The sequence below is a fragment of the Microtus oregoni genome, unplaced genomic scaffold (genome assembly GCF_018167655.1).
Source record: "Microtus oregoni isolate MIOR12 unplaced genomic scaffold, Mior012 000015F_ref0000493, whole genome shotgun sequence".
In the NCBI taxonomy this organism is placed as follows: domain Eukaryota; kingdom Metazoa; phylum Chordata; class Mammalia; order Rodentia; family Cricetidae; genus Microtus; species Microtus oregoni.
The window spans coordinates 23,701,375-23,717,949 of NW_024543074.1; the positions used below are offsets into that span (position 1 = coordinate 23,701,375).

Sequence of the window (16,575 nt, forward strand, 5' to 3'; positions counted from 1 at the left end):
CTTTAGTCTGGAACTTAAGACTTCCACCAAAGGGGCCGTGAGATAGATGGCTCAGCAGGTAAAGGCATTGACTGCCAAAACATGAAAACAAATCCGCATACACCCTGAAATCTTTTTAAAATTAAAGGGAAAAAAAAGAACGGGATTATACCCAAAGGTCCAGTTTACTGGTTGTAGGGAGTTGGTCTCTGCCTTGCTGTAGTCTTCCAGGGGTTACTTTCTTGACAAGAAGACATTGCAACAGATGGGATTACTCCTATAAACCTATTGGCTTTGGCCCCTTACTATTTCTGCTTTTCTGAAAATGATGGATCTGCAAATCAGTACTCAGACTCTCCGGCAGTCCTAGGCTGCCCCCTCTAGGCGGGATTCGCTGGGGAAAAGGACCTGCACTCCTTGGGAGTCCTCTAAATAAAGATCCATGTGAATGGTCTTTAGGACCTGGCTCTTTGCGGAAAAGGAGGGGAAGGTTTAGGCAGAGCCTTATTAGGTGAAGCAGAAGTGCTCATGCTTGGACTAAAGATTCCTCCTGTAAATCAGAATGGTTGTCACCTCTCACCAGGCAGACTGAACCCCTGTGAGCCACTTACATGAGGAACATTTGTTCAATTGGAACTCTTAGAGAAAGCTAGATCTGTTTGACAGACTGCCCCGTCATTCCTGAGCTGGGTATTTGAAAACTTGGGTAGAGTTTTAAATCCCTGGTAAAATATGTAATACTAGGAAAGGGCTTCTAATGAGACTAAGAACCCTCTGCAGGGGAGAGAAAGCAGGTCCCCTGAGGAATCACTGCTGTGAAAGTTTCAATTTAGCTGTGTAGGCCTGGTGGTGCACACCTTTAATCCCAGCACTTAGGAGGCAGAGGCAGGTGGATCTCCATAAGTTCGAGGCCAGCCTGGTCTACAAAGCTAGTTACATAGAGAAGCTCTGTCTCCAAAAACAAAAGCACACTTTTTTTTTTCAATTTATAGCCCAGGCAAATAAGGTCCAGAGGCTAGAAAATAACATCTATTGAGAAATAACTGTACCAGACAAGGGGACAAGTAGAAGCCCATCATCTCATTTATTTTTGAGACAAGGTCTCACCAGAGTTCTGGTTAGTCTTGCACTCACAGAAATCCACTTACTTCTCTCTGTCTTCCAAATGCTGGGATTCAAAAGTATCTGCCACCATGGCTTAACTCATTTATTTTTGGTGCCTTGAACCAAACCCAGGACCTTGGGCATGTTAAGCACAGACTGTACTATGGAGCTCTGTGTTCAGCCCACCATCTTATTGCCTAATTTTACTTTGTAATGTCATGAAGTAAGTACTGTCATTAACCTAATAACCGAATTTTACAATTGAGGAAACAGACACAAAGGCTAAGTACATTACTCAAGATTGGGTGATTCGGATCCAAAAGTTCACATTCTTGCCTGTTGCCATCACATGCCTCCCTCCCCGTTGTTTTGAGACGCAGAGGATCTCACCATATTGCCCAGGCTAGCCTGGAACTTCTGAACTCACGGGCTCACTTTCCTCAGTCTCCTGAGTAGCTGGGCCTGCATGTACTTATCACCACTGCTCCTGGCTTTGGTGGTTTCTCTCCTGTAGAAAGCAGGCAGTAACTACCACTTCACTATAGGCTAAATGCCCAACTTAGGCCTCAGCTTTCCAACCCGTAAAATAATCCTTGGGGAAGAGGGCATGGTTTACACTAAATGCTTTCTAGGATACCAGACAATCGCAGCATTGTACAGGCAACCTTCTGCCCACGTTCTTCTGATGGGTTCAGAATGTCCCTGTAGTTTGTTTCTTCTGCCTCGATTAGATCAGAGGATTTTTAAAGCCCTGAAGACAGTACCCTAGCAGAGTCCCTCAGCAGCCCTAGCCACAGATTTGGCCTTTGTGGTACTCCTTGTCATGGCACGTTGGATACAGTACTTAGAGACCAACTGAAGGGAGAAGGGATCAGGTGAACTTGCTGTCCTGGAACTCCCTGTGTAGATCAGGCTGGCCTCAAACTCACAGAGATCCTCCTGCCTCTGCCTCCCGAGTGCTAGGATTAAAGGCATAAGCCACTATCAGCCGGCAAGGATCATCTTCTGTGGTTCAGGAGAAAGTTGGGGAGACAAAGTCATAGAGAGGTTGTAGCTCTATCAGGAAATGAATTCTTTGCCCTATGCCTGCTCACCTGGGAGTTTCTGGAAGAAACGTGTGATAAATTTCCTTCTCCGGCCCCTTTAGCCCTCTGCAGGCAAACGTGTTTTCCCTTCTTGAAGGACTTCTGGTCTCACCTGTCCTCCACACCCTCCTCCTCAGAAGATAAAAATTCTTATCTCAGAACAACCTAATTTTTTGCCACCAGTAGGTAGCAGATAGCTCGACTGGAAAAACCGGACAGTCACTGAGGAGGATGCTTAGACACTCCGCGGACCTGGCTTGTTTCTGTGCCTGGGTGGATGCGCAGGCAACAGCCTCATAGGCTGCCTCTCTGAGCACACCTCCTGCCACCCCCGCAGACACATCGGATGTTGCGTCGCCGCCCCGCCTCCTCTTGTTCTGCATCTGCCCAAACCCGGGCTGGCAGAACTCGGCGTGGTGGGGAGCGTGGGCGTGCTGCGGGGCGACCATGGCTGTAGACTGTTACCTCCGGTTCCCACAGTAACAATCGAAAGCCACGGTTGCCCTGGAGACGCGGGGGCGGGACTGTCAGGCTGACGTCAGCAGCGCAGGCGGCGGGGGCAGCTGGGGCTGTACGAGCGTGTGCGGGACCAGCGCCCACAGCAGCCAACGGGGACCTTGGACGGGCGGGCCCGAGGGAGGCTCCTGCGCTGCATCAGCACCGCGGACAGCGGCGCAGGGAGGCGCGGAGGGGCCCGGGGTCGGCGGTCCTGGGGCGGGGCCAGGCGTCGGTGGCCGTGACTGGAGACTGTTACTGAGGGCGGCCCGGGCAGTAAGCAGTCTAGAGCCAAGGTGCCGGCGCACTGCCCGGGCGGGGATGTCCCGTCGCCCGCGGCCGGGGCGCTGCTGCTTCTCACGTCTCCCTCCGCCCAAACACGCGCGGACAGGCACGCGACCGTTGACGTCAGAGTCCTGTGACGTCAAAGATGTCCCAGTGGGGAGGCACTTCCGGCAGTGCGGTGGCGGTGGGGGTGGAGTGGGGCGCCTGGCCGAAGCCCCGCCCCCGCCTGGTCCTGAGAGGACAGCTCCACTCGCAGAGGCGGGAAGTCCTGGGCAGTGGGACAGCCCGAAGGGACCGGACAGGACTGGGAAGGGGCGTCTGGGCAGCATGCGGGGCAGGGGTCCCGAGAGAGTCGCAGGGTCGAGGTGTGCGTCTGTCGTGGCCGCCCCGGCTCAATCAGTCGGGGCCATCTAGGCTGAGTCACCGCTCTGCGGACAGGGAGGGAATTGAGGGGGCGCGTCTCCTGGGACTCCAGCACCTTCTCCCCACTTTCTTAGAAGGATGGCGCAGGTGCCGCTCAGCTTCGGGAAATGGAGTCGGGGGGCTCGGTTCTCCGCTCCATGTTTCTCCAGAGTGTCCTGCGTCTTCATTTGGGTCCCGGCAGGTGCTGCATAGGGTTGGGTCAGCCTCCGGCCCCTGCTCCTCCAAGCTGCAAGGAACCTTCGTCCCTCCCACTCTGTCCCCTTCCTCACTCCGGAGCGACCCTCCAACCCTCCGCCCGCTGGTCCCCTCCTTGCCTTCCCATGGTGTCCGTGCATCGGCCCATCTCCGACCGTCGGTGGGTCCTTACCTGGCGGGCCGCGTCGCCCCAGTGCCGGCTTGCCTCCCGCAGCTCGGCCGGCGCCGCGGCTTTTATAGGCGCGCGTAGTACTCGTGCGGCGGCTCATTCATGCGGCCGCGGCTCCTACACACTGACGCGTTGCCGACGTCAGCAGGGAATTTAGGAAACGGGAAAAGATGCTATTTATAGTGGCAAGCGCGGGGGGGGGGGGGGCAGCGTAGGGGAAGACGGGACGAAGCGACTTGGAGTTGGGAGCGGGAGGAGGGTGTGCGCGCGGAAGCAGGATTGGGTAGGGGGAGTACGTAACCCCAGGCTTGGTCTCCAAGGGGTTAACTTTCCGGAACTGCAGGCGGCGGGCTGGAGGAGGACAGTGCAGGGAGGGTGCAGCCCCTTTGCGTATTTATTCACTCTCCCCTTTGGGCTTCGGGAGTCCTGGGGGGCTCAGTCCTCTCTCGCCTGGACCTCGGGGGGCCTCACTTGGTAGCCCCCAACCACATTCCTGATTCCTAGACCCGGCAGGTCTGTAACGCCGGAAGATCCCTCGCGGTGGTATCACGCCCCGTATGGTCACTGTAGCTTTCTCTTTCTCTTGGGGGACCAAGGAAAGGAAACCCCAGCAAGAGGCTGGGGAAGAGGGGTGGTGAAGGTTGGAAGTCTTGGAAGGTTTCTTGACTCGGCTGCAGGCGGGAAGGTACAAGTCAGATGGTGGAAACCGCAGGGAAGGTAAGGGAGTTGAGGAGCGTAGCCCGGACTTCAGAAATGAGTAAAGGGTCCTCTATAAGAGAGTCTAGGAAATTGTCTGGAGCATCCACAAAGGGAAGGGCTAGCCTGACAAGTGATGGAGAGGGCAACTGGCCAGTGGCCAGCTCTGGCACCGAGAGACCACCTCAGCACTCACTGATGTAGAAGGCATAGGCAGAGCTTGTAAGAGAGGGAATGACTGCTGAACTTGGCAGAAACCCCTTTCTAGAGGAGTGAGAACTGGCCAAACGGGCTCATGCGTTGTGGGGCAGGTTCCCCAGAATAGCCCAATTCTATCTCTAGGTTCTAAATGGGGGCGGCATGTGTTCAGCAAGGGGAGAAAGCTGCACCAGGTTGACCCGGAGATAAGGCAGGAGAGAAAAGTTGAGTTAAAAGGCGGGGCATGGTGTTGCGCATCTACGTTTAATCCCTGCGCATGGGAGACAGACAAGGCTCTGTGAGTTTGAGGCCTGCCTATCTACATAGAAAGTTCGAGGCCAGCCATAGCTGCGTAGTAAAACCCGAGGACGTGGGCGGGAGGCGTGGGGGCATGGCGAGAGGAGCGGGGGAGTACACAGAGACGCTTGGACAGGACTCTGTGGTCCTCCCCATAGCGATGCAATGACGGCAAACAGTGGACACGTTGAACCTTGTGTTGATCAGTCAGCGGATAGACACACAGAGGCTGGGGGCTTTTTTTCAGACGCCTACAATCTAACCCCATTAAAAGGAGAAAAAACAGACATCTTGCTTGCTATTTGGGATTTGCTAAGAGCATTTCTGGTGAGCCTTCACGTCCCCAACACTCTGCTTCAGCTAGAAAGCGTATCCCTCGACTGAGAGACTGTGTCCGTTTCTCCTAGAGCTCAGAAATTGCGGAGCCGACTGTGCGTCCGCAGTGCTTGTCTCGTGCTGATGTACAAGACTGTTCGTGGAAAAGATGAATTCGGAGCACACCACAGAAACCTGGCAAAGGGCAGTCTTAACTTGTTTGGACCAGAATCCTAGGCCAGGCGTAGAAGTCTCCTGCCAATGAAACGCAGCCTGTAGGGGGCGCCCAAGACCTTGGTGTCTCACTGGTACAGCCAGAGGCCGTGTCGCGGCCCCGGGGCGAGTGACTCAGCCACTACCTCAAGCGGGGGCGTGGGGGCTCGAGGACAGCGTGGGGTGCGGCGAGCGCGGCCCCCACCAGTCTTGAGGCCCCGCGCGGTTGCTAAGCTCTCCAAGGCCTCTGAGAGATGAGATCCTGGGAACCTCATTGGTTACCATAGTAACTGCGCCCCAGCCTCTCCGGCTTGGCCACGGAGGAAGGTGCAGCCAATAAGAAGCTGTGGGCGGTTTGGGGGGACCCCCCCCCCATGGTGTAGGCGGGGGTCAGGAGGTGCGGGGAGGAGGCGGAGCGTGGGCCACTGAGGCGCGGTGCTTGCAACGGTGCTGGTGCCTCCGCCCAGCTGCGCAGGGACATTTCCGGAGCACCCACGAGCCGGTGCACGGTCTCCTCCCACCTAGAAGAGGCGTCACCAACATGAATGGAGCCCTCCCTCGTATGGCGTTGTGTAGGATCTTTTGGGAGGGGTTGGAGCTCAAGCCGCCGGCTCTCGTGATAATTCTCAAATGGTGGATTGGTGAAAAAAAAATCATTCAGGATCCTTCAAAACTGCTTAGATGAGGGATGTGGGGGTAGGGGACACGTCCCAAGGGGCTCTGTCCAGCTTTTTCCCGTCGAGGATCCTAGGTTCCTTCTGGAGACCCGTAAGTTCAGGGAGGGTTCTTTGGTACACCCTCCACTCTGTTTCACAGGGGTGCTCACCATAGCAGCCTCTGCAGTAGCCCAAGAAGTTGGGACTCCAGGAGGGGGCGGGCTGCGAGTGTCACTACTTGGACAGCGTTTGAACGTAGACGATGTGCGTACTGATAACGTTCCTGAGGAGGGGATAGTGATGTTCAGAAATGCCCAATGAAAGCCCCGCTCCCCGCTCCGAACTTAGCTACCTTCATCTCATTTAGGATTTCCAAAATCGCCCTCTCACCACCTACTGTCACTAGTGTTCCAACCCCCGTCTCCCCCCCCCCCCCGCTCCCGAAGTGAGGGCGTAGAGGCTGACCTTGAACTCCTGGTCCTCCCGCTTCCAACTCCCTGGTGCTAGCATTACAAGAGTGTGCCATCACACCCGACTTCAGAGTTCCCTTTCTGAAGACAGAACTTTTTCTGAATTGGCGCCTTATTACATAGAAATATGTACTCGGGAGCACACAGCCCAAAACTCTAAGGTTTATGGGACTCCCAGGTCCGATATCTGGGTCCCCAAGTGGGCACATCTGGAAGTGTGAACCTGCAGATCTCCAGCTCAGCTCCGCATCTGTAAGTCTCCAGCCCAGGTGTGCGCCAGAGGTCGCAGCCCGGCCATACACATCCCGCGCGGCCGCGAGGTGGCGCCATGGCCGCGGCAGCGTCTGCCGGTTCGGGCCGCTCCAGATAAGAGTGTGCGGAAAGCGCGGTGGGGCTGAGACGCGACCAGGACGCGGGGAGGACGGACCGGCAGGACAGACCGACCGGGGGCCCGGCGGGCGGAGGGCAGCGCATTGCAGCCACGTCCCCCCTGGATCCGCCGGCAGCCGGGCCCGGGGCTTCCGACATGCCCCCCAGGTGGGTCCTCGAGTTGGCGACCGGGAGGGGCAGGCATGGGACCCGGGACAGGCTGGTCCTCGCGCGTGGGCCAGCCGGGGAGCATCCTCAGGCGCGGGCCTCCCGGGTCGCCGCAGGCGTTTAGGGCACTAAGTGTCTTCCCTAGAGGACTCGGGATGGCTGGGCCGCTGCTCGTCGGCGGGTTCACAGCGGGGTCAGCGGTCCGGGGCCGGCTCTGCCCGCACATGGGCTGGGGAGGAGAGGGGAAGGCAAGGGGAGCCGGCGGGCGGGGCTGCCAGGGGCGCTGCCCTGGCACAGCTCGGCGCCTGGCAGCGGGGCGGGTGGGGCGCAGGCTAGGAGCTGCCACAGCCTCGGGGAGGGAAGCCGGGCTGGGCTGCGGCCGCAGGTAACGGGCCCGCGAGGCCCTGCGGGCCAGGCGGGGAACAGGGGCGGGCGCGCTCGCCCGCGGGCAGGGCGGCTCAAGACTAAGCGTGGGTCCCCGGGGCCGCCAGGCTGCTGAAATTGGGGGCCTAGAGGAGAAACTGGGGGCTGGAGGGACTAAGGCCGGCGCGCTCCTCCCGCCCTGTCTGAAGTTGGGAAAGTTTCCCCCAAGTTTGGGGCGGCAGAGTTTCGGGGGAGACGGGGCCGAGGGAAGCTGGGGAAGAGATGTAGAGTCGAGGCCGGGGCTGGGTCGGGAACGCGGGTGGGGCGCAGGCCGGGGTCAGGGCCTCAGCCGGCTGTGCGTCGTGCCCGCCCGGGGCGCTGCCCCCTCCCTCCCCTGGGAGCTGCGTGGCTCCCCCCTCCCCCCCACCTGCTTCCTGCCTCAGCCTCCTGCCCCGATATAACGCCCTCCCCGCGCCAGGGCCCGGCCTTCGCGCTCTGCCCGCCACCGCAGCCACTGTCTCCGCTTCCCGCGCCGCGCCGGGGCGGCCTGGCCAAACGAAGGCCTGACAGCCCCCGGCCAGGGCGGCGCCTCGATGGGCATCGTGCTCCCGTCCTCCTTATCACTTCCCTTAACTGGGGCAACTTCTCTCGAGGCGGGAGTCGCTTTTTGCTCGGCTCCTTTTCTCCCCACTTGGGCAAACTTTTCGGCCCTGAATGACTTTTCCTGAAGCGGACATTTTACTTAAATCGGGTAATTGTCTCCGCAAGGGTCATTTCGCCCGAATAGTTTTCTCCCTGGAAGTTCCCAGCACCCTGCTCGAGTGCCCAGCAGCATCTGGGGCTGGGACAAATAGGCTAACCTGGCCTCCTCTCCATCCACAGCCTTTCTCGTCCTGCTCCTTCGGTCTGGGGCCAGCGGGCCTAGCTTCCTACTCCCGGAGGCCGCTGAGGCTCCTCTGTTAGTGACCAGGCCTTGGTGCTCCAGGCTCCTGCTCAGCTGAGGGGAAGGGGAAGCGGAGGGGAGCAGTGCTGGGCTGGGTGCGAGCGGCCAGGGCCCGGCCCGGCCTAGCTCTTACCCAGCTGGTGTGTGTCTCCCCCGCAGGAGAGTGTGCTGGGCAGACGATGCTGGACACGATGGAGGCGCCTGGCCACTCGAGGCAGCTACTGCTGCAGCTCAACAACCAGCGCACCAAGGGCTTCTTGTGCGACGTGATCATCGTGGTGCAGAACGCCCTCTTCCGCGCGCACAAGAACGTGCTGGCGGCCAGCAGCGCCTACCTCAAGTCCCTGGTGGTGCATGACAACCTGCTAAACCTGGACCATGACATGGTGAGCCCGGCCGTGTTCCGCCTGGTGCTGGACTTCATCTACACCGGCCGCCTGACTGACAGTATTGAGGCCGCAGCTGCAGCAGCTGTGGCCCCGGGGGCCGAGCCGAGCCTGGGCGCCGTGCTGGCCGCCGCCAGCTACCTGCAGATCCCTGACCTCGTGGCTCTGTGCAAGAAGCGCCTCAAACGCCACGGCAAGTACTGCCACCTGCGGGGAGGAGGCAGCGGCGGCGGCGGCTATGCGCCCTGTGGGCGGCCCGGCCGGGGCTTGAGGGCCGCCACGCCCGTCATCCAGGCCTGCTACTCGTCCCCGGCCGGGCCGCCGCCGCCGCCTGCTGCCGAGCCGCCGTCGGGGCCCGAGGCCGCGGTCAACACCCATTGCGCCGAGCTGTATGCCTCAGCCCCGGGCCCAGCAGCCTCACTCTGCGCCCCGGAGCTTTGTGGCCTGGATCTGTCCAAGAAGAGCCCGCCAGACTCCTCAGTCCCCGAGCGACCGCTGAGTGAGAGAGAACTGCCTCAGCGGCCGGACAGCGCTCCCGGTACGGCGTCCGCAGTCTACAAGGAGCCACCGCTCGCCTTGCCGCTGCTGCCGCCTTTGCCCTTCCAGAAGCTGGAAGAGGCCGTACCGACTCCAGACCCGTTTCGAGGAAGCGGCGGCAGTCCGGGACCCGAGCCCCCCGTCCGCCCCGACGGCCCCAGCCTCCTCTACCGCTGGATGAAGCACGAGCCAGTCCTGGGTAACTATGGCGATGATCTGGTCCGAGATCGCCGCTCCCCAGACGAGCGCCTCGAGGAACGCGGTGGGGACCCGGCAGCCTCACCCGGGGGTCCCCCGCTCGGTCTGGTGGCCCCGCCACGCTACCCAGGCACAGGCGCTGACGGAGACGACTACAAGAGCAGCAGTGAAGAGACTGGTAGCAGCGAGGACCCCAGCCCACCCAGTGGCCACCTGGATGGCTACCCGTGCCCGCACTTGGCCTATGGCGAACCTGAGAGCTTTGGTGACAACCTGTACGTGTGCATCCCCTGTGGCAAAGGCTTCCCCAGCTCGGAGCAGCTGAATGCACACGTGGAGGCTCACGTGGAGGAAGAGGAGGCGCTGTATGGCAGGGCAGAGGCTGCTGAGGGGGCTGCTGGGACCGCCGGCCTCGGGCCCCCCTTTGGTGGTGGTGGGGACAAGATCACTGGGCCCCCGGGCGGCCTGGGAGAGCTGCTGCGGCCGTACCGCTGCGCGTCCTGCGACAAGAGCTACAAGGACCCTGCCACGCTGAGGCAGCACGAGAAGACGCACTGGCTGACAAGGCCCTATCCGTGTACCATCTGCGGGAAGAAGTTCACGCAGCGCGGAACCATGACACGCCATATGCGTAGTCACTTAGGCCTGAAGCCCTTTGCGTGCGACGCGTGCGGCATGCGCTTCACCCGTCAGTACCGCCTCACGGAGCACATGCGCATCCACTCGGGAGAGAAGCCCTACGAGTGCCAGGTGTGTGGTGGCAAGTTTGCTCAACAGCGCAACCTCATCAGCCACATGAAGATGCATGCTGTAGGTGGCGCGGCCGGCGCAGCCGGGGCGCTGGCTGGCCTCGGGGGACTACCTGGCGTCCCCGGCCCCGACGGCAAGGGCAAGCTCGATTTCCCGGAGGGTGTCTTTGCTGTGGCCCGCCTCACAGCTGAACAGCTGAGCCTGAAGCAACAGGACAAGGCAGCTGCGGCGGAGCTGCTGGCGCAGACCACGCACTTCCTGCACGACCCCAAGGTGGCGCTCGAGAGCCTCTACCCGCTGGCCAAATTCACTGCCGAGCTGGGACTCAGCCCGGATAAGGCGGCAGAGGTGCTGAGCCAGGGCGCGCACCTGGCCGCGGGACCGGACGGCCGGACCATCGACCGTTTCTCTCCCACTTAAAGCGCCCCTCGCAGGTGCGCCTGGCGGTACCCGGCGGTCCGGGGATAACTGGTAGCAGCGGCAGCGCCGCAGTGGTGGCCCCACCTTTCTACGCCTCACCTGGCCTCACTGCTTTGTGCCTTAACCCGGGGAAGTCGGTGGGGGGAAAACCCCGGGACGGGGGTGGGATAGGGGAAGGGAGATTTATATTTTTGATATCAGCTTTGACCAAAGGAGAACCCCGCCTCTCCCTGTGGTTCGTTGGCCCCCTCCCCCCGGTTCCGTGCTGCTCTTGGGGGAAGGGGGGCCACTATTCGGACGCTCCCAGCCCTACCTCCGGCCCTTGCGACCACACCCATTCTCACTGTGAATCTCCCCGCTGGGGTAGGAGCATTGGGCACAGTTGGGGAGAGGGGAGGGGACTGAGCCGCCGGAGGGCCTCCCCGCTCCCCGGCTCCTGCCCAGCCCGGGACTGATAATGTGAAGTTCCTCATTTTGCACAAGTGGCACTAGCCCCAGGGCCAATCCTTCCCTTCCTGACCCACCAGGGTGGGCAGGTCTTGAGCCAGGGATGACAGCCCTGGCCCACCTGTCTGTTTCCGAGGTCCCCCTCCTCTTCCTGGGGCCCCATCGTATTTATTGCATGCGCCCCGGGTGGCCCCTATCCTGAGCCCAGCTTTAGCTGGGTTGGAGCGAGGTCTCCTTGGTTCCCGTTCTGTCCCTTTGTATATTCCCTTCTCTGTACACAGGCTCTCCCAGAGCCGCTTCCATTTTCTATACTCAACCAAACAGCAATAAAGCAGTAACCAAGGTCCCTAATCCTGTGCCTCTCTTCTGCCCCTGCACCAGGGTGGGTGGCAGGGCCCCAACACAGGTGTACAGGCTTGAGTCTGCCTCCCCTCCTCAGTCCCAAAAATAGACCAACAGGAGGTCAATATGTTTCACAACTAAAAATTTATTAAGGAAACAAAACCAGGGTTTCAAATGGGACAGAAAGAAGAAAGGTGTTCTCCCACTTCCCCCACCATCAGCCAATGGCCTTCACAGCCGAGGAGAGGACCTCAAAGGGCCTGGGCCTTACAACTCAACAGACAGGGTCTTCTGAGCCCTGGGCATTTGTACCCCAAAATCACTGTCCTAGGCTCTCCTGCATAGCTCTCTTCTGGTAGGACCCCGAGCCTGAAGAGGGCAGAGCACCCCTGGTGATGCACACTGCTCCTCGGAGAAGTGGGTACAGTCAGGCTGTGGGCTGTGTGATCTACTGAGATTTACTCCTCTCCAACAAAGACTGCCTCCTCCTCTGCCCTGTGCAAGACCGGAGGAATTCATTCCTGGTAGGGCACCTCCAAGTGAGGTTGTGAACAGAGGGGCACCAAGGAAAAACAAAACAAAACCCCCAGAAGCTAAAAGAGCCCCGAGTCCCCTCTTCTGGGTAGAGAATAGGAGGATACAGAAAGGAACTGGCCAAACACCCCAGGTTCTGGGCCCACCTCCACCAGCGGGGAAGCTTCTTAGAGGTGTAAGGAGGATTGGGAAGTAAAGGACAGCTGGGAAAGCTGTATTTGGTTCCAGTCACAGGTGTGTGTGGGGATTCGGAGCTAGAAGCCCCACAAGGAACTGAGGTGAGGAAGTTGAGGGCCCTTGGGGTGATGAAAGAGCCAACTAGAAAGGGAAGGCAAACAAAGAAGGAACAGGAAGAGTCTGAGGAAATTTCCCCAAGAGGGTGCTAGTGAGAAAGGAAGGCCAAATATTAGAAGCATATGCAGGTGGGAGGCCACTCAGGAAGCACGGGCCCAAGACTAGATGTCCTTTCCCTCTAGACCCATGACTGCCCAAAGAGAAAACAAGGACAAAGTGCAAGGACAAAGACTGGTGTGGACAGGAAGAGAAACGTGTGTGTGTGTGTGTGTGTGTGTGTGTGTGTGCGCGCGCGTGCGTGTGCGCGCGCGTACGTGCATGAGTGCGTGTAGAGTGAAGGGCTAGTAGGGCTGCTGTTATGGACAGAACCCAGTATGGGTCCACAGGGGGCCTAAGCCTCAGGGAGACAGAGACCCCCCAGGTACACTCTTCCTAACAGCCAAAGCCTCTCAGACATTCAGGACAGAGGTTCTGCAGACTGAGGGCTCTATCATTTCACTTGAAACTCTGGAACCTCTGCCCCATTGCCACTACAGAGTGGCTGGGTCCCTGGGTTGAGTAGGCCTCCTTCCAGCCCTGAAACCAGACGGGAAGGAGAAAGGCTGAGAGCTTGGTGGCCTATCTGGCTTGTCCACCTGTTGTCACTGTAGCCAGTCACCTCCCTGCTAAACTTGGCAGCCCAGGAGGGTCCCAGCAGCTTCCGCCTGACCCTTGGGAGGGGCTCTGTGAGGAGCGGCTCCCCCACAGCACGGCCACGGCGTGAGGTTGGAAGAGGATGGTTTATTGTCTGGGTGGACTGGTGGCTCAGGCACGTGGACATCTTCCGTGCTACACTGGACGCCTGGTGGCCTCTCAGGAATGGTTCCATGGGGGTGGGCCCCAGTGTGGCCCCCTCAGCCCACCTGGGCCCACGTAAGGAAGGCTGGGATGTCCCTCACAGGCACATTCCTTGTCAGTGCCTTCACCCGCAGGTTCCGGTCATCGGTCAGCAGCACCACTTCCCGTAGCAGGCGGATCGGTTCCTCTGTTGGCACAGAAAGCAGATGGGCTCTGCTGAGGATAAAGTGTCAAATGCCATTTCTTGTCCTGAGGGGAATGTGGTCCTGCAGGGGCAAGCCCTTTCCTTTTTCCAGACTCAGAGTATCGCTGCTGCTTAAAGGGTCAAGCTAGGCAAGAGTTGTGTTGCTGCTCTGAACGCCCACCTCCCACACAGGACTCTTATGCCTGGTCACCGAGATCCACAGACCTGTCCTCCAGGATTCTGAACTATTAGGAAACAGCCCCTTGCCATCGATTCCTAACTGTACTGTTGGCCCCAGCCTCCCATTACCACTCCTTACAACACATTCTCTGTTTTATGTACCCAAAGGCTAAAAATCCAAAGATGAATAGTTAAGTGGGAAGAGCTTACAAATGTGGGGAAAGGGGTTAGTTCCAGGGACCTCAGGAGAGGTCGTGCTAAAAGGGCTTTGTGGCTATGGCTACAGAATCTATTCAATCAGTTATCTGTGTACATCTAATAGTACAGAAGGTTCACAAGAAAAGTAGAGGCAGGACTGTCCTCCCAGATGCCGTGTAACCCAGGTAGCTCTGTGCCTTGTAGTATCCTTATGTACTTCTGTAAATACACACATTAGCATATGTATAGAGCCCCCCCACCTGTAACACTTATTAGCCACACCGTCTTGATGCATTTTACATAACTTAGAAATCAATCTGTACCAGTACAGATAGCCTTTGTCTTTAGATAAGTTTTTATAGCAGTCTTTCCCTGCTTCTGACTACGTACAGGAGAGAACTTAAACATCAATCGCTTAAGTGATACTCCAAGCCCTGGGCATGGCTGCTTGGGTGGCAGGTTTACCCCTACGTCCTGGCCTGGCATTTCCTAGTAGAGGTCTGGCAGAGAGCAAAGGCACAGGAAATGTCCTGTGGTGTTTGGGGACTGCTAGGGCTGGCGGGCTGGGGGATTGCAAACATCATGTCTGACCTGAGTAGTTCTGGGCTTGCCAGCTCCAGGCAGGGAGGCTGAGAATTGGCTTTCAGCCTAGGGAGGAATTTGGGGATGAAGAGGGAAAGGCTCATGGGGCTGATGGTGGTAAGGAAAGAGAGGAGGGAGAGGGCTGTGTACAGAAGGTGAAGAAGGTGGTCATGAATAAGGGAGTTCTAAGACCCTTCTGTTGCCTGGGCCTGGAATGTGTGTATGTGGTAGGATAGTGGTGTGGGGTGCTACATGGGGTTCCCAGCTGTTGTCTGGGTCTGTCTGCAACTCTACTATTCCTGCCCTGGGCCTCAGACCAGAAGAGTCCTAGGCCTTAGGTCAGCCAGCAAAGGCCCAGCATTGCTGGCAGGGGTCTGTAGGGGTTTCTGTGGATACTTTGAGACATTTTTAACAATAAACATCCTCTGTTTTGACACTGGTAACTTCACTTTGTTAGAAACCAGAGACTGTCATCTTGTCAGGCCCCATCCGCCATAATCCACATGATTTTAAAATTCAACATCGTTTACACATAAACATTTGGTGACGGTTTCTCTGTGAATCTGACAAGTTAATCTGCTAAGAATTCACACTGACAAATGGGGTTTGATTACACCAGCCGTTGCTGATGTAATTTTGATAGGGGCGGTCCCCAGGATGGCAGTGGGTTTCTGTAGGCAGTTTGGGGGTGATGGGGGGGGTGTCAGGATTAGTACAGCCTGAGTCCAAACGCATCTGGGCTAAGAACAAAACAGTTTGGTAGCTGAGGATTACTGGAGCCATACTTTTCCACAGGATCTTTGCAATCCTGCACCCCTCTAAGAAACTGCCCGGGGGTAAGTCACAAACTCTTCTGGCTCAGCCAGGATTCTAATTTGTCAGTTGTACATTCCAGGTCTGGCCCTCAGGGAGAGTACATGTGGTAGCCCCTCTATGGAACAGCAGTGGTGGATTACTGACTAGCTCCTGGTGCAGAAACACTGGCACGAGGGAGGGCTGTGCTAATGTGCAGGAAGGAGCAATCAGAGGACAACTCCTGGGTTAGCCAGCAAGTCAGAACTGAGGGCATGGACTTCTATTGGAGCTAGAGGAGCAAGAGAGTCAGAAAGAAAATCATGAGGCTACACAGGTATGAGCAGAGACCCATTAATGAGATTTATTAGCTCAGCATACAATACTAAGCTAGGAGAGGTTAGAATTCCCTTCCACAAGAAGAAATGTTGTAATCTTGGGAATCAGTAGCAAAGTCTTCTGTGTGTCATTGGTACCATGGGGCTGGGCAGGACATTCAAGGCTGAGATGCTCAGACACTTGAGAGTTCTACGGTGGCCCAGAGGTGGGATTTTGTTCACCAAAACATTTTAAAACTCAGCTATGGGCTCAGTCTTTAAGTTTGTCCCTATTTCCAGCTCCAGTTAGCCTATAAAATACTACAGCTCACTGCAATAGAGGTCCAGAAGAAAGGCCTATTCCTGGATGAGGAGGACCTCCATTGCAGGCCTGATATAGGTTAACATTCAAGGGATACTCTGAAATGGCTAGGGAGGTGAGCATGGCCAAGAAAAAGTATGCCCACTAGAGGCTCTACTTCTCAGGGCAGCAGAGAGCTGGGTTCAGGAGAACATGGCCAGAACAAGCTATACTGAATCATAAGACATTCTTGCTGTCAGAAGGAACTCACTGAGGACCCAAGAAAGGAAATGGATGCAGACTGAGTGGGAATGTTCGCTGCCTAGAGCAGGACTAGCGAGGATCATCCCTAGTTGGTCCCAGATCGCCTGACATTGTTTGGGGACAAGGAATCTATGATAGGAGGTCTAACCTCTGGGAAGATGGACAAGATGGGCCTCAGGCTTGTATAGGCCCTGTATGGGCTTTGTAGGCCAAAGTCAGTAGAGGGACTCTTCTTACAAACTATGGATGAGTAGGATAAAGTAGGACAGAGGGATGGATGGTCCAAGGAGAGGCCAGACTGTACCTTTGCTAGTGGGCATGTAATCCTTAGCCTTGTCTTTGCAGTAGTGCAGGCAGCAGGAGAGGATCAAGTCATCGTTGTTACCCTGGAAGAAAACAGTGTGAAAATCACCACTGGGCAGGAGGGGGCGCCATGCAGAGGCAGAGGGACTTCCAGGGTTGTCCTAGAGGCTCATTCAGGAATGCTCTGGCTCTGCTTGGCTGAGTTTAACTGTCCTCAGTGATACAGGGAACAGGTACTCTTCCCCTCCTGGGCCTTGCCTATCCCTCGGCTGCCCAGGCTCAAAAA

General features: G+C 57.6%; 3 protein-coding genes across 8 annotated transcripts in view; 1 reads left to right on the top strand and 2 right to left on the bottom strand.

Moving 5' to 3' along the window:
• Positions 1-1,146: 1,146 nt before the first annotated feature.
• LOC121456772 (basic proline-rich protein-like) lies at positions 1,147-3,773 on the bottom strand. Of its 2 annotated transcripts, none has more exons than XM_041665222.1 (2): positions 3,739-3,773; positions 1,147-3,376 (listed from the first exon to the last, which is right to left on the bottom strand). In XM_041665222.1, exon 2 carries the CDS (start codon positions 3,275-3,277, stop codon positions 2,696-2,698), a length of 582 nt encoding a protein of 193 aa, XP_041521156.1. In that variant the 5' UTR covers positions 3,278-3,376; positions 3,739-3,773; the 3' UTR covers positions 1,147-2,695. The 2 variants fall into 2 exon arrangements, with proteins under 2 accessions (XP_041521156.1, XP_041521155.1); XM_041665221.1 differs by having other exon boundaries at positions 1,147-3,555; positions 3,739-3,765.
• Positions 3,774-6,919: 3,146 nt separating this feature from the next.
• Hic1 (HIC ZBTB transcriptional repressor 1) lies at positions 6,920-11,534 on the top strand. 2 transcript variants are annotated; one of them, XM_041663902.1, is made up of 2 exons: positions 6,920-7,117; positions 8,583-11,534. In XM_041663902.1, the coding sequence occupies exon 2, from the start codon at positions 8,603-8,605 to the stop codon at positions 10,712-10,714; it is 2,112 nt and encodes a 703-aa protein (XP_041519836.1). In that variant the 5' UTR covers positions 6,920-7,117; positions 8,583-8,602; the 3' UTR covers positions 10,715-11,534. The 2 variants fall into 2 exon arrangements, with proteins under 2 accessions (XP_041519836.1, XP_041519835.1); XM_041663901.1 differs by lacking the exon at positions 6,920-7,117 and adding an exon at positions 7,929-8,231.
• Positions 11,535-11,640: 106 nt separating this feature from the next.
• Smg6 (SMG6 nonsense mediated mRNA decay factor) overlaps positions 11,641-16,575 on the bottom strand; it is a 251,623-nt gene continuing 246,688 nt past the window's right edge. For all 4 annotated transcript variants that reach the window (XM_041663953.1, XM_041663955.1, XM_041663954.1 and 1 more), the window contains 2 exons: positions 16,291-16,372; positions 11,641-13,355 (listed from right to left, as the gene is read on the bottom strand). In XM_041663953.1, the coding sequence (XP_041519887.1) occupies positions 13,225-13,355; positions 16,291-16,372 (213 nt within the window). In that variant the 3' untranslated portion in view covers positions 11,641-13,224. The remainder of the gene's footprint in view (positions 13,356-16,290; positions 16,373-16,575) is intronic.

Excerpts from the sequence above, each read along its gene's own strand:
- LOC121456772 (XM_041665222.1), bottom strand. The coding sequence starts at position 3,277 with ATGCTGCCCAGACGCCCCTTCCCAGTCCTGTCCGGTCCCTTCGGGCTG.
- Hic1 (XM_041663901.1), top strand. The coding sequence starts at position 8,195 with ATGACTTTTCCTGAAGCGGACATTTTACTTAAATCGG. Across the intron at positions 8,232-8,582 it reads GGACATTTTACTTAAATCGG|GAGAGTGTGCTGGGCAGACG; the intron begins GTAATTGTCTCC and ends TCTCCCCCGCAG.